Source organism: Mya arenaria, chromosome 5 (assembly GCF_026914265.1).
Source record: "Mya arenaria isolate MELC-2E11 chromosome 5, ASM2691426v1".
Taxonomy (NCBI): domain Eukaryota; kingdom Metazoa; phylum Mollusca; class Bivalvia; order Myida; family Myidae; genus Mya; species Mya arenaria.
Window position 1 is genome coordinate 71,007,630 of NC_069126.1, and position 22,488 is coordinate 71,030,117.

At 33.7% G+C, this 22,488-nt stretch overlaps 1 protein-coding gene across 1 annotated transcript in view; it reads right to left on the bottom strand.

Annotated features, from left to right (window-relative positions):
- Positions 1-13,441: 13,441 nt before the first annotated feature.
- Positions 13,442-22,488, bottom strand: part of LOC128236148 (uncharacterized) — an 80,967-nt gene continuing 71,920 nt past the window's right edge. Inside the window, exons 15-16 of the mRNA XM_052951018.1 lie at positions 13,858-14,038; positions 13,442-13,530 (exon numbers count right to left, since the gene is read on the bottom strand). Of these exons, the coding sequence (XP_052806978.1) occupies positions 13,881-14,038 (158 nt within the window). The 3' untranslated portion in view covers positions 13,442-13,530; positions 13,858-13,880. The remainder of the gene's footprint in view (positions 13,531-13,857; positions 14,039-22,488) is intronic.

The following is a 22,488-nucleotide window of genomic DNA, read 5'->3' on the forward strand; positions in this document are numbered from 1 at the left end:
TTTTAAATATAATAATTTATATTTTATCTGTTAGACAGAAACACCAATTAACATGGTGGGGAGCAACATTACCTGAGAAATACACGCAAGACCTTGTAAAGAAAACCATTTGATTCATTGACGGACATCAAAGGACTTTAGGCCGATGGTCTGACTTACAAGATTGCAAAATAATCAAGAAAGTCAATACTGTAAAATGAAATAAGGCACTGCCTTAGACGGGCTCTTGGTATGTTGTCAACTTCAGAAACTGCTAATGCAGTAAAAAAATTCTTAGCTAAACATGTTTCAAAGGCAAAAGTCATTTTTATGACATACTATGACTATGACTACGACCAATTATTGTTTTAGGTGCATAACAAGTAAGGTTAACTTTAAGGCAATGCAAAGCAAATTTTCTATTTTTTTAATGTTTGAGAAAACTCATAATTACAAACACAATTATATTAATTTACCTAATACTGAATATCGTACAAGCAAAACAATGATTCCTGCTTTAAACATAACAAGATAAACGAAACAGATTGAGTTTACTTAAAATTATTTATCACGGTTAACTGACAATCAACCTGTACTAAACTATTTTAAAATGTAAAACAACATTGTCTATATTTCAGATTTTTAAGGTTCTGCAAATAACCCGGAAAAATGGTTTGACACCCTCAGCATTTTGAAATAAATAAAATCCCAGTAGTTGATGTTGTTAGCACCATTCCATTATTCAATATAACAATGTATGCAGACAGTATGAAAATATTTACTTATTTAAAGTATAAGATATTAAACTGAAATAATAACATTCAACAACAATACATCTATAACATTTAAATAAACAAGTACATAGATTATTCCACATAACATTAGTTATTGATATTAAAATATATATATATATATGTTGTAAACTTAAATGTATTCACAATAAAGCAGTCTAAAAGTTCACAAAATAATCAGAACAAGAATGTACTGTAATTATGCTTACATTAGCTCATTCAGTTTAAAACTTCAAAATGTATATCCTTTGCCAATACACTTAATTGTTCAGCATGTACTAGGCTTAATTTTAATTTTAACAATGTCACGGTATTCTAGAAACAGTTAATTGCCCCCCCCCCCACCCCCTGTTAAGTGTTTAGTGGCCTACTGAACAGATGACTGTAATAAACCATGATGTATTGATCTAGTGATAAGAGAATACTCTTCAAGAAAATTGACACATCCGCTCTGCATTTGTTAACAAATCAAGTAAAAAAGACCAGCCCTCCCCTAAGCATATCTTCGAGTCCAGCTGGGGTGGGAGGGGGGCTTCAGCCCTAAAGCCCAGGGCTGAATCTGTGCCTGGACTAACACAGTTAGTTCCAGCATTATATACAGCGCTTGCACATTATTTAATACGACTCTAAAATGCAAAATCCAATAACTTGATGTTTTATGCTAATATACAAATTTAACATGTATCTATAAAAAGAGGCCCAAAAGGGCCTATGCTCTACTGGCTGGGTTTGTGTGGCCAACATCACTGTTTTCGAAAAAAACAAACTTATTGATATCTGAATACTATACAAGTTTCATCGAGATACAATCAAAACTGAAGGCTGTATCGTGTTAACAAGACATTGTTTACAGACACACGGACGCACGGACGCACACACTACGTACACATTACCATCGCATAAGCTCTTCTGGCCTTTAGCCAGTAGAGCTAAAAATTGGAAATATAATGGAATCAGGACCTGCTTTATCAGCTAAAGAAGATATGCCACCATATGGTAAAAAAACATGGTAATTCTACAATACTGATAAATACATTTCTGCAAGATGTTAAAAACAATTTCAATAATTTAAAATATGATAAGAAAGATTTGTAAAGTAAAGGAAATAAAGATATTCTACAAACACTTTCCAAAAAAAAACACTTGTGTTTTAATGATTTTTTTTTTCACAAAATTTAACCAACTTAACTTGTAAATTAAAATAAAAAAGGTATTCAATATATTTTATGATGCTCTTTTAAGAACACTTTGAGATGCATATGCAATTATGTTCTTGATAATTACTGTACTGGAGTCATCGATCCAAAATAAATAAAGCACGCTGGTATAGGGTACTGATGTGATCAGTTCGAAATGCCAACTCTGGTATCCTGGATAAAACGTTACTGGTAAATTCGGTTCTGAAGAGATCAATCCCTAATGCTACTCTGGTATCCTGGATAAAACGTTACTGGTGAATACTGTTCTGTATAGATCAATCCCTGATACCACTCTGGTATCTGAAGTGATCATTTCCCAGATGCCAATATAGTATCCTTGATAAAACATTATTGGTGACATTGGTACCGAAGTGATCAATCCCAGATGCCAATATGGTATCCTGGATAAAACATTACTGGTGAATACGGTACTGAAGTGATGGATCCCGATCTGAAACAGATTAACACCTAACTAAAGTTATACACAAGGGTCAATTTCTTCACATTAACACAGATGATGAGGCTATCACACTAACAAATGAAGTCACCGTTTTTAAAAATATGTAAATATGGTCTAAGACCACAGTTATTTTAACTATATGTTTCAAATAGGCACTACCCTGGCTTATCTCTTCAAAACAGTGTTTGCATATAATATTTTTGCAAAAACAGACTTCGAAACTACTAAAGTTCAATATCAGGCTGTAATGCAACACACTGAAAAATGGCAAGGATATATTAAACACTTATAGAATGAGTATAAGCACCTGTGGTGTTTTCATAAAAAGCAGAAATAGCCATCAAATGGTAAGCCGCAACCTTTTGAAGAGTCATTTTTTCCTCATGCATTGAAATAATCGGACCAAGTAAAGTTTTCCTTGTAGCTTTCAATGGTGTTTATGAAATAGCACCACAAAAATGGCCTGTCTACTTTTTTTAAGATTTTTTCAAAACAAAATAAGTTTTTTCCACTTTATCGGCTTAGCGTTTTATATAAAAAAAATAACATAAAACCCAACTGAAATGCTTCAACTAGTCAAATGTATGCCTTTTCTTGATTAGTTTAAAAAATGTTGTTTTTTTGTGATCATGTGTTTATAGACAGTCTAAACACCACTATATGCCAAATTATTTGCTTCCGGGACAAATGGAAATGGCAAAAAACACCAAAACTGAAAGATTCATGACAAATGCTAGTGTTTTCATGTATGGGGTGGCTACATGATGTAGAAAATTTAGCGATAGCATTATTATGCCCAGTTTTATTTTATTTTTTTTGCTTTAAGTATCTGTTTCGAAGGCTAGATTTGCCTTAAAATTAAGAGTACAGCACTTTACCATTGTCTATAAGTTGCTTATTTACACTTGATTTGCTATAGCTCTCACTCTTTGGAATCATTTACACATAAACAAGTACTACAGAGTTGACTTACATCTTCATTCTTCTGAAATATTGGATTCAGAGCTGCATCTCATGGACTCTGATTGCAGGACTACTGCCAAGGGTGAAAAGTCGCAGCAAACTGGAGCTTATTGGCACATAATAATTTGAAAGCAAGACACAATGTTTGACACAGAATAAGATTTTCTTCTACTGTTAAAGTATGAAAAATGACTGTAAACTCTCATTTGAGGCATACACAACCTTTTATGTAGGCATTATGCACCAGTCAATTGTAACCACGTGCACCCACCCACCCCCACCCCCAGGTCCGGGGAACAACAGCGGGGACTTTGACTTTTGGTCCAGCCAACTCCGGGTAAAATACCGACCCTGCGGGAACGAACTAATGGTAAATCCCCGCCAAATGCCCCCGCACCCCAGGGACCCTAAGAAGGCCAATTCCCCGCTATATAGTCTTTTGGACATTTTTCAATAACTTTTTAACAACTCAAAGGTTAATCTGTACTAGTTGAGTACCTAGATGCAATTGAAGCGTTGAAATCAGACATATGTAGATTTTTTACTTTGAGATGATATTCCTTTCTCGGAAGACCATGCCGAGAACAGGAATGGAATTCCATCACAAGACCACGTTTTGATCAGCATTGGTTCTTTTCCTTGGAAATACCTCTGTGGCTTCAGCAACCAGGCTGGCTATAGAAATAAACAATAAATTAGTGTTGTTAAAGCTGCACTCTCACAGATTGAACATTTGACAACATTTTATTAAATAATTGTCCTGAGATTCGATACAGAAAAAAACTTGTTGGTGCCAATCTGGTGTTCAGTCCCATTAATGCAATTTGAGTGTATTTAGGTGTTTTCTTTAATGCAAGGGAGAAGGATTTAATCTCAATAAAACCTGCTCACTTTTTATTTCTTTTGCCTTCAGATTTGTAAAGTTTTTCAATGTATAAACAGTATGAACGAATGAAAAGGAGCAATATTTGTTTAGATAGGGATCTCATTGTGTTGCTGTGATTGTTAAAGTAGATGTTTTTCTTGTTCATTAGCTAAAAATCATATGCACACTAAATGAAACAACATTCTGCATAATATGTGTTGTCAGTTTTGGTACTTGTTTGCAATTAATGTAATGTTTACTTAAAGAAGCAAACAAAATGTGCAAATAGATGCACAATACAGACCAAAGACCAATACAGGTCAGCAGTTTCATTAGAAAATGATATTATCTCAAAGCCGCACCAAAAACGGCATGAAAGGAATTCAATTAGGAAAGAATCAAACAGTATATCAATGAGCTTTTATGATTAAGAATAGCTGATATTTGTAACCCGATATCAATGGTTAAATGACGTCACGCTAAACCAATCTGAGCACAATATTGTCCGGTTTATTTCCAAACGAATTGCCTCCAGTTAAACATAACATCGCAATACCTGCATTGCTGAAAATCAGTCCACAGCCGTAATGTCAGAAATACAGAATAAAGTGTGAAATTTGTGCTTATCTGACATATCCGATTTACAAGTGATTTACACTGAAATCTGATTGTCCTATATTAAAGTAACACAAGTTCTTTATGACCAAACATATTACTTTTGACCATTAGTACATTGTAGGTACATGACTTTTTTATTTTGTATGTCATGTTTATTTGCCCGAATTTATGGAAATATTTTATTCATGACAGGTTCAAGCTATTTAAGTCTGTTACGCTTGAGATTTATGGAGAAGCTGGGTTCTTATCCCATGCAGATTTGAGTGAATGGCAGAGGGTGTATACAGTCTTTACCGGCAACGACATCTTTCAGACGGCAATGGGTCTGAGGCATCCCATCGATACTTTTTACTTAATAACAAGCAGGAATTTTGACACAATGTATATTTATAACGAACTTGAGCATGAGATTAAGTTTGAGCATGCCTGTACAGCTTGACTTACCATTTTAGTTAAAAGTTACTAAATGGCGATGTAAGATGAAAAAAATGGAGTTGCACCTAATTTTTTAAGGTGCAGGTCTTAGAAAAGGCATGACGGTCTAAATAAAGAGGTGCAGTTGTTTATATTAAAGAGGTGCACCTCCATATTAAATTTAGAGGTGCAGTTGTATTTATGAAAGAGGTGCACCTCCATTTTAAAGTTTAAAAATATATTTAGACCAGCACATATTAGAAAATATAGAGGTGCACATCTTAATAACATACATGTGCACCTGTAAAGTAAGTGGATTTTAAAAACATTCTCTCATCAAGCCATGTTGTTTCATTGAAAGGGTACCGCAACTCTCACTCGGCTCGGGTCGCCTTCCCCACACCCTGGATAGACTATTTAGTTTCAATATTTCTCACGATCTGTAGCCCACAGCACAGTCAGGATCACTCACAAAGCCATGGTGTCCGACCGCAACCGCAACGGTCCATTAACTTTTCAGTCATAATCTCGCACTCCGTCAGGGGGGCAAAGCCATGGTTTTGCTTGGCAGGAGGTGATACCCTTCCCGCACCCTCCCCGTACAACTTCCTAATATTTACAGTCACGATCACGCACAAAGCCATGGTGTCGGAACCGCAACGATCCATTTATTTTTTCAGTCATAATCTCGCACTCAGCCAGGGGGGTCGCCACAAGTGTTTCGCTTTGCAGGAGGTGATATAAGTATATATCATGTGTTTCTGGTACGGATAAAAAAAATCCGACCCGAGAACACGTGCGTAAGCCGGTAACGAGGCTTGCCGGTTTACCGGCCACGTAGCGTGCCCGAGGGTCGGGTTTTTCGATCCGGATCGGAAAAACATTATTGATATTTTTTCTTGCATATCTAAATTTATCAATTTGTGGAAAGAATGACGTAGAAAATGAACTTTTGTACAATTACACAAAACGCGCGTGCGACGTTGTTAAATAATTTTACTATTAATTATTTTCAATTTTAATTAAAAGTCTTGCAAACATATATATTCGATTGCGCTTTATTGAAATGGCATAATATATTTTTCATAAACCATACAATAAATGCATTAAGAAGTGGCGCGTTGTTGCGCTTGACTCATCTTACATGGGGTTTGTAAGATGGGGTTTTCCAGCACTGGTCACATAACCGGAAACACACGTCCGGTATGCAAGAATACCCCTTCCACACTCTTCCCGTCCGACTTCTTAATCTTTACAGTCATAATCTCGCACTCCGCCAGGGGGGTTGCCGCCAGGGTTTCGCTTATCAGGAGGGTATAAACCTCCCGCACCCTCCCCGTCCTACTTTTTTATCTTTACAGTTACGATCACTCACAAAGCCATCGTGTTGGTCCGCAACTGTCCATTTATCTTTTCAGTCATAATCTCGCATTCCGCCAGGGAGGGCGCTGCCATGGGTTTCGCTTGGCAGGAGGGGACACCCCTCCGACACCCTCCCCATCCAACATCTGAATTTAATAACAATCTGTAACACAAAAGTGGTGTTGCATGGCACAAGAGTTCTCCTGTCACACAATTCCTGTATATCTTTTAAGTTTCAATCTCTCAACCAGCGTGTTGATAATTGAAAGGTGTTCCCATCCTTTGATCTTAGTCAAAACATCTCACTCAGCCCTGGTTGTGGCTCGGTCACAGACACCCCATCCATCTTTCCAGTGACAATATCTCACTCAGCCATAGCGATTCCCGAACTGGTCAACCGCATGTCATAAGTTTATAACTTGATATTTTCATTTTATGATTTACTGAAAAGTTTTTTTACAAAATAAGCATACCTGTTACATAAACATGTACGTGACAAGCTCTGCTATGTGTACCGGTGTAATCCATGGTCGTAATTAAATCGGACCAACAGGAAAAAAATCTTCGCAATTTATATCCGATCAACAATTGTCAAACATTTAAATAGTATCGATAATGTAAAATCTAAAGTGACAACTACTGGAGAATGAACTGTCAGAACAGTGACCTTCGTTTAAAATGGTAAACAATGCGTATGAATATCAATAATAAACAAGTGAAAACAAAATATATATCTCCGACAATCTATAAAAATATGATTTATTTGTCTCTGTTTGTTTACCTAAAGTATTCATAGTAATTGTTTATAAGCATACTTTTTTGATAACTTCTGGGCGCTATTTGGCATCTCGTCAATTTTCATGAGAAAGTTGTCATTCGGTGTCGTCACGCTCTGATGGAATTTTGGTGTCCGGCATGCACGCGCTCAACATGGTTTATGAACAGAAAAATACTGGTTCCATCACATTTACGTCTTTTTTCAGGCTCATAGTGGTTGCACTTTTGACAGAAAGTAGTGCTAAGTGTAGCCGTAATAGGGCTCTGCCGAGCTTCTCTCGGTTTAGAGTCCGTATTAATATAACTGAAATAAGCATTGTTGTTTGTCAAGGTAACGATGCAATTTAGTGCCTTATTCCGCCTGAGAATGATAACGACGACAACTATTGCCACTATTGCACCAATAGTTCCGCCAATCGCCCCAACAACAACAGGACCAGTATTTGGACTAGTCTCTGTATGATCTGAAATTATGCAATAAGCTTTATATAAACAATAAAGAGGTAATTAAGTTACTTTTAATCGATTCTCAGTTTTTGTAATTATGATAGAAGTACTAGAGAGTGTAACCTATAAACACGACATATAATACATTTCAAACATACACCACAGAACATCTTTTGACGTAAACATGTAGCCAGGACAGCTTCGACAGCATATTTATTTTGTTTTTTGTATTTTATAGTGTTTGATCTCCTGTGTCGTACAATGATAAATCAGTATGAAAATTTGTGATCTGAACGTATACTTCTAAACCTTTCCATTTACTAAAGGGAGATATCGCAGTCTTTGTAGATAATATCGTACCATTTAAAGTTGACATTGTTGTTCCGATTGTATTTATTTGGTTTGTGGGCTATGATTGTATAAATACCTTATCAGTTTATACTTTTTGTTGTTTCAATTATCTTTCATTATAATAAAATATATCCTGGGTCCGATTGTGATTATATTGTTTGTTGTGCATGTGTTTATGAACGTTAAGAGAAGTATGATGATTGGCCATTTAACTTGTGAACACCTTTCTCGTTGACCGATTAAAGGTGGGAACCCTATCATTTATTAATGAAGGCCTATTTAACAAGTGCAGTTTGTCCTTGTTCATGTGGGGCTTTGTCCAACTCTCGAGTATTATCTGTGCCACTTAACATGGAACATTGTATTCAAATAGATCCTGGGTCAGGTTGGGATAATATTGTTTGTTGTGCATGTTTTAATGAAAGCTAAGTGCGATTATTTACCGTTTAACTAGTGCACTCCTGGCTCGCTGGCCGATCTAAGGGGGAACCCTAACATATATTAATAAAGGTCCATCAAACAACTGTTGCCTCTCTTTGGTAATTTGTGACGTTTTCTTACCCTATTGAGTATCTGTACGGGCTTATTCATGTCCCACTTAACAGGGTATATTTTTTTTAGAATATGAATACAGAGCTAGACAATCTTTTATAAGCATATACGATAACTTGTTGAGGATTAGGGTATTAAAAAACATACTGTATTTCAAAGACAAGTTAGTAAGAGACAGTTTTTACGTGTTTATTCACCAATGAGTACATACGCCATTGCAAATTATAAAAATATATTACTAAGGAACGTAATATTTTAATAAAAAATCTGTTGATAATTAAGACATTATTTATTTTTTCTTTTGGTAATAAAAATGTCGGGCTATTTTTTTCCTGCGGATGCAGCATCCTTAAAAAACACAATGTAAATTCTTCGAAAGATGACAAGAAATGTGTATTAAAATAACTTTGACTTAGATTTCGACCGTTATTTGGTCATGTTATGAGATCATCTATATATCCAACATAAGTATGTGTGTGTTTATATGTATATGTTTATGTTTATGTATATGCATACAAAATATATAATCACCTTTAAATGCATCCATATGAGTTGTTATGGGTCTATGATCTTCTGATAAATAAATATTCTGTAAGTTCTGTTCTGTTCAATAGAAATTAAAACGCATAACGAAGATGTAGCTTGCGGGCCGGGACTATGGATGTTTAACGCATGGTTACTTAACGACATTAAGTATGCTTCTCTAATAAAACAATATGGTCGTCATGGAAACATAATAAACCGTCATATGCTAGTTGCAGTAAATGGTGTGAAAAGTCAGCAATTAAAATGAGAGCAATCACTTTAGAATAATTACATTTAAAAGCCGCTCTGAAGCAAATTAGAACAAACACATTTGGAATTAAATCAGAAGACCTCAGTCCAGAAATCATAGATAAAACATCAAACATTATGCAAATCATAGCAGATTATTTTGAATCAAAGTTAGAACCCCATAAACTACGGTCGAAAACTCATTCAATACAGCAATTTAATTAGTTTAGAGAATCAACGCGGCAAAAAAAAACACTATTGCATCTCATTAAACTACACTCGGTGAACATTTAATACGGTATAGATTCGATAGAAGAACAAACGAAATAGAATAAAAAATATATTAAATTCTTAAGGTACAGCTTTCGTCCCAATAGACAGGATTATTAACAATTACCAATAAAACATTTTTTATCAGATAAAAATCAATTAGAATAATATTTACCGACTTTGATAACGTTATTGAATTTTTTAATCGTGGGAAATCCCCCGGGAAGGATGGGATCGCTGCAGAATGGTACCAATTTTTCTGGGATATTATAAGGAAATATTTCCTCATGATAGTTAACGAAATATGCGATAGGAAAAGGCCTACTGACTCTTATAAAGGTATTATATCATTAATTTATTAAACGGCGTAAGGGACTTGTTTAAAATGTGCTTCCGAACACATCGTTTAGCGTTAATTATAAAATATTTTCAAAATATCTTCAGAGCGCCTAAAGCCGATGCTGCCAAATCCTATTCACACCGATCAAAAAGGTTATGTAAAAGGCCGGTACACTAGTGAGTCCTGGCAATAGGATTAGAGGGAAAAGAAACCAAGCAATAAAACAGTCTGAATTTGCTGTCTTCGGTTGATTTGATCACTGATAACAATGATTCGATCGATATTAACGGTAACGTAAAGTTAAGTGAAAGTCGACAATGATGGACCGATTACTGTGCAGGTTAATAAAAAGAGAAAAATATATTTTAAAAAAAAACCTAAAAACATCTTAATAAAAATAGTGGGCGCTACAAAACCGTCGATTATTTAAATAGTTTGCTTAGTATAATCACTGAACTTAGATCGATCAAAAGATAAAACACTATAGGTTTGTGTGACTAATTTTTGGATGTGGTAACTATTCTTTTTTTAATTAACGTACAGCGAGTTATTTAAAACGGTTCACAAAAAAACTTCTGACGGACAGTGCTTTTTGTAAAAAAAACTACAAATGCATCCATGGTTTGCATGATCTCATCACGAAACATGACAGATCTGAAAGATAAAATTATTTCGCTTTTGTTTGATTAAATGTTGAGTTTAGATTTTTTGTTTTCAATATACATCATTCACTCTTTCTGTCATTCTAGAAAAACAACAAACGATTAGTATACGCACACTTATGGTTTTAATATTAAGACGTAATGGGATATCTATTGACAATAATAGGTTATTGAGATTGTTCCACAAATTTTGTACAAGTCTCCATTCCCAAAAAGATGTTCCATTGTCTCTATATATTCCGAACAGAATTGGCATACGCTGGAGTTTGTGAACTTGCATTGATATAGGTATCTGTTTGTTGGTATAAGCCTATAAATGTATTTGTACTGGAAGGTTCTTATTGTTGTATCAATGGTGCATGTTAATGGTAATGTAAATATTTTATTCCACATATTTGTCTCGAAATTTGCTCCTTGAATTTGTTTCCATTTATCTTTTTACCATGGTTTGCTTTAAGTGGTTTCATTTTCAGTCTGTCTCGCTGTATTTATCAGGGATGTCCGATCGCCCCTTGAGTTATATCCTCTAAGCGAAAGCCACGGTGACTGCAATCCGTCATGATAACAATATTGAGGGTATAAAACTTCCATCCCGTAATACAGACAACAAGGAATCGCGATTCAGCCAATTTGTTGATGATACTCATTTTTTTGGCAAAAAAATGTAATGCATCTCCCATATATATTTCACTATCTTTCTGACTATGAAAAGACCTCCAGATCTAAGTTTATTAATCCAAAACAACCGGTCTGCTTATAGTACCTTAAAACTAACTCACAGAAGTTGAACTTGAGTTTAAGGATATATCGTGAACTATGAGACTGTTCCTCGGAAATAATCCTTTCTAATTAAAGACTTTTAGATACTGGGGTGATTTCGGAAGGATTTCGTCCACTTATTGACAACTAATGGCTCAAACACAAATACACTGAATTTATGAAATACTTTATTAACCATTCGAAACAATCCGTTATTTTTGACTTTCCTCACAAAATGGAAATGAAAATATCTCGAACATATCTGAAGTACTAAACATATTTTTAAGATAATATAGTGTTATAAAAGCATAAAGACAAACGAAACGGGATATCAGAATGGACTACAGTTAAAACGGCAGTTACGAAATGTTTACAGAAATATAATATACTGCAACATACAAGTGAACATATTTAGCAACATCAAAATCGGCCGATAAACAGGCAAGATATAGACTATCAGGATTTAAAATTAAGGGACATCCATTATCTGTTTAATAGTAAAACTTCAAAGTTAGGAAATAGACAATAAAGGATGATGTTATAAATATCCCTTCAGAGGATCAAACTTTGGAATTGTCTATACACAGCGAAATTAAAATTATAAAAGGCCAAACAGTTGCATTTTAAAATATAACACCAAACGATTTTCACGCAGCAAAAACATACAAAAATGAACAACTCAGAATATATATATATATATGACCAATCAACTTATAATACACAAACTTGCATGGACTTGTCAAACAAAATGCAAAATAATATACAATATATTGTAAGAAAAAAGTGGCGTATGTGGAAATTACTTATTACTTGCTAAGACAATATTTTAACTGATAACGTTATGATCATTTTAGAAATTCACTTGGATTGTTTGCACCTGTAAATTATTGAACGCGAAGAGAACTCGTATGCAGCAATTGTTGACATCGCACAAAACTTAAATTTCTTTTAAAAGATAGTGGATGATCAGCTTTTATAAAACACAATACTCTCATCCTAAAAAACATTAAAGGAAATGCCTTTATAGTCATAATTGCATAATTTGTGAACTTGCTACCTAACATGTTATAGACTGAATGAAATAATTACCATTCTTTCATGTGTTTTTTTGTGTTAAAGCGTTTAACACTTCGGCTACAAATTACATCGATACCCAAACAACATCATTCTTAAAGCATTATGATTTACTGTGGAAAGAGTGTCTGTGTTTTATGTTTTAATTTTCTTTCTTTTTGGATGGTGTGTCGTCATCACTGTCTGGCAGCGGCTCGGCCCGTTTTGTGAGATCAACGTCCGCATACAAAGTCATATCATCCAAGCCGTGTATGATAAGCTTCTTTTGACCTTTTGGGGGTTTGGCAAACTCCAAATCCGCGTAGATTAGTCCATCTTTGTTCACGTTTTTCTAAAAAAGTAATGTGTTCATTGCGCGTTTAATCAAATGGGAAACAATTTAAAGAATGCCAAAAGTATAGCTTGTGCACTCCCAAAATGAGACAAATAGCTAAAGTATATCTGTTGCATCGAAACGTTCAATACCGGTGACGTTTCAGTAATAGCAGTTGACTAATTGATGTTAACGAATTGTTGGTATCGTCTACCATTGCTTTTCCATTTACAGACTTTCACTCTTATAAACACGTTTAAATAACGTCATATTGACATACACTGGGTAATATACCGATTGTATGCATATCTGTTTAAGGATATGGATAGTTCCTGTATCAGAACAACTGTTATACTCTCGAAACATGTTAAAGGTCCCAATTCCATAACCACGTGCAAGTTGTTTCAATTTACAGCCTTACGCATAGATTATTATTGTTTCGAGATTATACCTTAGCCATAAGAAGCCTACCTTTGTTTCCTGGATATCGTGGTTTTCATACGTTTGATCTTCAAAGGCTTTGTTGTCATACTGTTTTTTGGGGTTGGTTTTCGATATGCCTTAAACAATTCACAAATCACTTCGATTTTCATCGATTCATAATACGACGAATTGTATCACAAACACTTTTAGTGTAAGCATAGCCAACAAGCTTATGAATATGCCAGATTAAATAAGAACGTTAAAAGTTGCTCTAGAGTGAAATCCATATAAAAATAATTTGAACAATCATTGGAAACATAGAAAACAAGGTAAACCACAGCTTAATATTACTTATTATCATTTCAAACCCTATGAGTTTTTATATATTAAGTTTATACACACAACTAATTTATAAAACAGACAAACTTGATACCACTATATATTAAAACAAAACGGCATATTACCCTTTTTCTTGTCTTTCTTAACTTCAGCGTATATATCTGAATTTATCAGTTTCGAGGTTTTCGCTTTTTTCGGCTGAGCGTACAAATCCTCGGTCGCCGCAGTTTTCATTTCGTTTTTTTTTGCGCTTTGGAATGTCCCCAGCAGGAATATACATTGAGTTTTCAACAACATCTGAAAGTTCTGAAAAATAAAATAGTCAGGTCATATGTGTATGTTTAGTGCCAGGTTCCAGTTTCGAAATATCATGCAGAAAAATGTGTAATTTCACTAGAGCTATCGCTGGATGATATCACTTCGCCATCTTCTCGTAACTGTATTGATGCCTTCTCACTGACATAGAGCATTCGAGAATCACTTTAAATGGACTCTCATGTTAATCAGCATGTATTTGAAAATATGACAGTTGCTGATTGTTATTTGTACAAATGAAAACAATAACTTGTTTCGAAAGTTTTTTGAAAGTGTTCATGAATATGTTGAACATTCATTAGCTCAGTTCAAAATATAAATTTGTAATAAAAAATGTCCTTATAGGTAACATTTGGAATACCAACATTGGAAGACGGTATTGGTACTGTTTTAGTTCTGCAATCTGATATAAAACTATTCGTAAATCCTTTAGGCAGAATTTCTGTTCATGTTTTAGAACGTTTTTAGAACGAATAATAATTACGCATCATTATCATAAGATTTTTGGTCCTCATGTGTAGATTTTTGCGAATAGGTCTTAAAATAACCAAAAACGAGGATATAGTTATACATGTTATGTTAAACCTCAGATTTGCGCTTTAGCGAGATATCTAAACATAAATATGATGACCGGTAGCGTCCATCTTCGTTCCACCGACTATGTATCGGAGGTAAGTGATATCACGGAATAAAAATGGACCCTACTCGTATAAAATAGGTGTTGGGACTAGATAAAGCTACAGATTCCAAGCTTACTACAGTTGTTTGTATTGTGATTAATTAATATAGCTACATACGCAATATGTAATTATTGTATATGTTACCTTATTTCAAAACGCACACCTGGCTTCAGCTATGACACTACAACCAATGTTGTGATTGCGGGCCGCTATATTTAATACGTGGTCAGTAAATGTTTATGGAGACTTAAGAAAAATATTGAAAATATCTGGTTGAAAATATGCGTCTCTTTTTCCTAAATTTTTTTAAGGTGTTTCATTTACAATTGCTTGAACCAATTATTTTAATTATAAATGTAACTTTAAATGTTAGCCTCACAACTTGTGGAAAACTATCTGCACTACATCAAAGAACGATTATTTTAAATGAAATAGATTTCTCTTTAATCAGTTACTCAGTTATATCTTAGTTGTGATAATTGAGTAGTTACCTTCACTGACCTTGCACATATAGGGGTATTCATCCTTCAAATTTCAGTTCAGTTCATTTATTTTGTATGTTTATATCTTGTCCAATGTTGTGTATATAAAACCATGCATTATTTGACATTTTTATTGTACTTTGGTACCAACTAAACCTGCTGTATATATGTTATGCTCTCCATGTATGGAGGAAATAAAAGATCTATCTGTTGTATTTTCGAAGTTGTTTTGTGGAAAACAAGGCAAACTATTGCTAATGAAATGTTCATATGATGTAAAAAAATAAAAAAATAAAGCATGAACCTTTAATGGCGAAATAAGTGTAATCTTTTCATTTTTATTTATTATTTGTTCATTAACTTGTATAGTCCATTAAGCCTCAAAGGCGTGTTGTCCCATTTCGCACAAAGCCCCTCGGGGTGTTGAATTGTTGTATGGTCATTACACTTCATGGTCCGTGCATATAGATGAACAATTACTGCCTCATTCAAAATTTAATGACCAATTTCTTAGCTGACCAATGTATGCTTTAGGGAAACTCGATACTGCCGTATTGATAAGTTACTGACCAATTCCTCAGCTGACCAATGTAACATATATGAAAACTTGACTCTGATGCATTTTAAAGTTAGTGTCAATTTACATAGTGATTTAACTAATATATTATTGAAACTTATTTTCAATATAAGTAACTAAATATCCCGAGAATTGTTACTGAATATAAAAATGGGTAAAAAAGTATTGTTACAGCTGTGATTGTGCAAGAACTGTAACTTTGGTTTGCCTTATTTATGTCTTTTTCCGAGTAAGCAAGATACAAACCGATTTAGTGCTGTCTGTCTGTCACAAAACTTTGTCCCCTGTAAAATTTATAGTTGTACTGAAACCTGGAAGAAGTGTTTAATATAAACTGTAGTTGTGCATAGACTAATATTTTACCAAAATAGGTCTTTTTTAATTCCTTCATAGCCTAAAATATTTACATGGTAGATCTGTTTGTGGGCCCGCTGTGATACTTTGTATCACAGTTTTTCTTGTTTTGTTTTATTTCACTGTTGTTTAGTATGTATTTAGAGATCCTTTCGTTGTTTATTAGAACAATGACTGACATCACACACAAAGAAGTGTAAACTAAATGTATAGTTTTGTGTAACGTTGTTTTAACTGACCGTCAATTAATAAAACAAATAATGTCCTCTCTTAAAATATTGGAAAGTCGATCCAGTTAGTGTTACATAGCCAAATAACCCACATAAAGTACAAAAAATAAAACAAAGGATGACGTCAAAAAGTTTAAAGTCAGATAAAGCCATATATGATAAATTAGTTTATTTTTTTATTTGTGCAACCTGAGGAAAAAAAGTTTATATTACAGTTACAACTTTCTCACCGAAACTCTGATTACAGCAATATTGTGTATATATACAAATATTGTATATATAGTTGATAATTGCCTCTGTGTGAATAATTATTTTCACTTTGGCATTAATCAACCGAAAGCCATGGTCAACCATGTATTACCCTGTATAATACATATGATTTGTCATTTGTCAATGATTTGGACTGGTTTTTAACATTAGTTTGTGGAATAAATTATTATAATAAAGGATTTGATTAGTGTGAAGTCTGAAAGTTTAAAAAAAAATACATTCTTCAAACAATTCCTGTTTTTAGTAATTTTACATCGACTAATTTGAAATTCATTTCAATAGTTGGGAATAGCTAGGGTCCATGAAGCCGTATAATCAACATTTATGAGCAAAATATTTTATAGAACAGAACAGAACAGAATTTTATTACACGTAAACTATACAGTTGTTTTGTGTTTCATATACATATTTTATAAATTACAATTACAATTATACAATGTAGTGTGAAATATTAAATAAATATTATAATTAATCTATTTTTAAGGATGAACTGGAATAGAAAACACGAATCAATCAAACTATAATAGTATACAATACAATAACCAATAGTATGCTTTTATATACTAGTATATGTTGGAACAAATGATATCAATTGATCAATTTCTAACAATAAAACAGACTCACATAGTATATATCAACATAAATAGTAACCAATGGTTACAAATGTTAACAAAGCATACCACTGCTTGAGATAAAAATGTGTATCAAGGCTTATAATTATTGATTCATTAATAAAGTAGAACGCACCTTAAATGCTTCCGATATATAGTTGCTTAACCTAAATGTTTCAGATATATTTTGTGTATTAAGAAGTTGCACAAGTTTAAACATACTAGGTCTTATTCTATAATAACCTTTAATATAAGTTTGTCTTAATTGGACATAAGGTGTACACTTAAATATAAAATGAAATTCGTCTTCTACTTCGTTCGAGTCACTTACTTGACAAAGACGTAAGTGGCGTTCTAATCTATCATATCTGCCAGTACGAACTCTTAAATTATGCGAACATATACGTATTTTTGTGATAGCAATTCTAAGATTTATTGACACAATATTTTCTAAATAGGATTCAAACTCGAATGCAGTTTTAAGCACTCTATAAACTATTAAGACACCATTTTCATTAACACTTCCATGCCATTGTTGTAAATATTCGTCTATCAGACGCTGTTTAAAAATACAAATGAACTGGTTTTCGTTTAGCTGTGTATCATTACACCATACATCATAAAAGCCATATCTGGTGAGAAGGTTCTTAACCTTATTGAACCAATTATCCTGATTGTTATTAATATTCAACATTGCGTCTTCTATGACAGATTGAGTAATTATATTGTCACTTTTCTTAAATTGAACCAGTATTTTACAATACGTTCATATCTATTTATATACAATGGGTATCTACCCAATTCACCGTAAACAGCAACATTTGAAGACGATTGTCTGACGCCTAGTACGGCTTTGCAAAATTTTAAATGTATCTTTTCTAGCTGTGTAGACTTCGTAAATCACCAAATTTCACACCCGTATGTAATTATAAATGAAACAAAGACATCAAATAATTGCAAAGCTACCCTAGGTTTACATTCATACTTTTTAAGATTTGACAGCAATGTGTTTACTGCTTTTAAACCTTTACCATATAATGTTTGGGTATTAAGGCTAAAATTGCCAGTATAATTTAAAGTTACTCCTAGATAGTTAAAATCATTTACAACGTCAACATCTTCCTTTGCATACAACCAGTTTTCATTACGTTTTGTGCCACCTCTTTTGCGAAAAATTACAATTTTAGTTTTAGCAATATTGACCTCTAAGCCCCAGGTATTACAATAACTGTATAAACGGTCTAACGTCAATTGTAAGTCTTCCGGGGTTTCACCAAGAACAACAATATCATCAGCAAATAACAATAAAATCAAAGAAATATCACGTAAAGCTAAACCACAATCGTTTCTATTTTGTAAATACAATTCTAAGTCTTCCACAAATAATGAAAACATAATCGGGGACAGTATCTCTCCTTGCCTTAAGCCTACTGCTATATTAAAAAAGTCTGAATAGCTATTACAATGTTTTACACAGGGCTTTACTGACTGATACATATTGCGTATAATACGTAATATTTTACCATCTAAATTGGATTTATACAACTTTAACCATAGCGCACTGAGATATATGGAATCAAAACAACGTTTCATATCAATAAAACAGCAATACAACCGTTTATTTAAGTTAACGTATTTTTGCACAACTGATTGAAGAATAAACACTGCATCGACTGTAGACCTGCCTCTTCTAAAACTAAACTGTGCATCAGAAATTACATTATTTTCTTCACACCATTTAGTTATTCGCTGATTAAGTACACATGTAAAAAGTTTTGCAAAATTGCTTAACAATGTTAAACCTCTATAATTTTTAACATCCGATTTATCACCTTTCTTATGTAATGGTACGATTATACCCTTAGTCCAGGCGACTGGAAAATTCCCAGAGTTTAAAATAATATTAAAAATTTCTGTAATATATCCTCCCAATATGTCACATGCTTGTATAAAATACTCATTTAGCAATTATCTTCTCCATGTGATTTATTCTTCTTAAGCAATTTTATAGCTTTACAAACCTCATCGTATGTATTTGGTGATCTAGGTCACCGAAAACAGTACTAAAATCATTAAAATCATGGTTGTTATTAAAACTTTCAGCCTCCTCATTTATTTCATGGGTAATATCCGCAAACATCTGCTCAAAATGATTTTTAAAATCTTCCAATGGTACATTTACATTCGTATTACTTGACTTTTGTGAATGGAAATATCTCCAGAAATCTTTAGGTTTATTACGTTTCAAATTTTCAAACTCTTTACAGCGTTTAAATTTAAAAGCTCTGCGTTTCTTTGACACAGTAGTTTTATACACTCGTTTCAATCTACACAGTTCTAATCTATCTATATCTCTATGTGAATTATTATAAATATGTAGAGCATTTTTGTACAACTTTTTAGTATTTCTACATTCTTGATCGAACCATTTGGCCGAATCAGTTACAATACATTTTTCGAAACATGGAAAATTTATGATATGCTTAACAAATACGTACAATGTCAGTGAACTTATTTACAATATGGTCAACATTTTGTGCATCACTATTTTGGACTAAATTGTTAAAACCATTTAATCTAGTAATCAAATTATTTCTAAAGGCATCCTTCTCATCGTTATTCCATTTCAAAAATTCACCCAAATATGGTTCTTCTTTCAATACATGTGTGTTACACACAATATCAAAAGACAATGGGGCATGGTCACTGAAATCATTAAAATGGCAAACAGTGAAGTTTTGAACAAAATTAAAGTTAATTTCATTGATTATCAAATAGTCAATAACACTGGAACCTTTAGTATTAAAACATGTATCTTTACCTACGCCACAGTCTAAACCAAGGCGGCCATTTACGATTCCTAATGCAGTGGCTTTACATAAGTCCAATAATTTGTTACCGTGAGAGTTACTGCCCTTGTCCATCGAGTATCTCGGTATCTGAATATCGCATACATAATTTTCATCATCAATATCCGGTACATAAGTGTCACAAATAATACTTCTGGCATTAAAATCCCCAGCAATCATAACAGTGCCTAATGAATTATAATAATTTATATCATCACCGAGGCATTCGAAGAGATCAACGTCAATCAAATTTGCGATAGGCGATGAGTCAGCCCACATATACACTGCTGCAAGATATATGTCGTTATCATTATTAAAAAAATGTTTATCCATTTTTAGCCATATAATAGTATCATGTGTATTTTTAACTATAGATATGCCTTCCTTAATGTTATTTCGTACATAAATGACAATGCCACCACTATTGCGTTTGGCGTGCCTATGCCTATATTTCCTATAATAGTTAAAACAATGGAATCCTGAAAGATCAATTTTACTGGATTTACATGTCCATGATTCAGTCAAAATAATAACATCATGTTGCACAAGAAAAGAAATAAAGTTTTGGTCCTCGCGCTTAGAAGCGCTTAACCAATTGCAGTTCCAAACAACATATTTAAGCCCATCCGGCCCGTCCTACGCATCCTTTACCGGCCTACCGTCCACATACAAAGTGCCGTATGACACCCAGGCTCTCCGCCCGGCCTGCTTCTCCTCTTTCATTCTCCTAAACAGTCTCCTTCTCTTCGCCGCACATTCCGGTGGGAACTGCTCCGTCACGAAGAATGGCGTGTCCCTTAGATTCCTAATGTTACCACGGACCAGCTCCCGTTCGCTGAAGAAGGAGAATTTGCACACGATACTGCGGTGGCGCCGTTCGTTCCCATTTCCGTTGGCTGCTCGTTCGGCTGGCTCGTTCTGTCTTTGGCCCATCCTATGAACCCTCTCGAATCTCATATTAGCAACCGTTTCCTTGGATATTTTGAGTTTTTTTTCTCAATGAATTCCCTCACAATTTCATCACATTTTATAACAAAACGTTTCAACAAAACATTCCCTTGTCACACTGCTTTTTGACCTTCACCGAATGTAAACATCCGGTATGGTTCGAGGTACTCGTAGCTTAAACACTGGATATGTCATAAATGGTAAAACATGTTTCACTTTCCTTGTACCGATATCTCCTTTTATATCCCTTTAAAGCTTTGCTTGTGTAAATTATTTGCCTATAACACACTTGTATAGGTATTTGTCGGCCATTTTTTTTTTTCGTGAAATTGACGTCATTGTGCACGTGCTCCTCTACCATGGGCAATTATGCCATAATTTATTTTATTTTAGTTTATTAAACATTGATTACATACGCCATTACAAATTGTAAAAATATATTACTGTAGAACGAAATATTTTGATACAAAAATCGTTCCCGCAAAAAAGATTATCATTTCTACCAGTGAATTTAAGTGTCTATCGTTATTTTTAATAGCTAACGTCATGCCAAACCGATTTGTTTTATCTCATTTTCACCGTTCTGTTTCCCTGCAAATCCAATCCTTTATTGTGCCAATATGTATTGTCCAAAACTGTTCAAATCATACATTCATTGACAAATGACAAAACATATGTATTATACAGGAAAAGACATTGCTGATAATGACCTTTGGTAAAAAATAATTACCCTCTACCTAAAGCCTTCTGGTAATTATTAATACGTCATAAAACAAATGAAGTTGAAGATGTAAGCACTATGTAGCGACTTTTATTTATTTTGAGCTATTAGTCATATATTAAGTATTTATGATAAATAAAAAATATCACATTTGTGATCTTTCCATACGAAATGTATCCCGTATTGCACGACTCCCGCAATATCCTCTATGTATTTAACATTTATCACATGGCACACTTGTTGCCATACAATATATTTTACTCATCTTTCAGTTATAGGTTTGAAGCTTAATGAAAAGGGTGAAGTGACGCAAATGATAATTGATATTACACTTCTGTAATAAAAAAGGATTATTTGTACTTCACTATGGTGGATTTATGCAGATTCGGATTCTAACTCAATCCACGAGAATGGAAAACAATCTCACGGATTAAGATGTAGTACCAATAGCACACACTTTTATTGTATACATTTAAGACAAAATCTGTAAAAATGCACATCTTTTCATAATTTATGTCTTTAAAAGACGCACTATTTTGTTTCATGACGTCATTTTGACATCGGACAGTGATACGTTTATAATGTGACGTCAGCAGAGTGGAAAACTTGCGTATTTTGCGATATGTATTTATGAAGATTTATGATCGGTATAAAATAAAAGAAAATACGCAAATGGTTGTTAAACATTCGACTAGAAATAAACGTCATACGATTAGAAG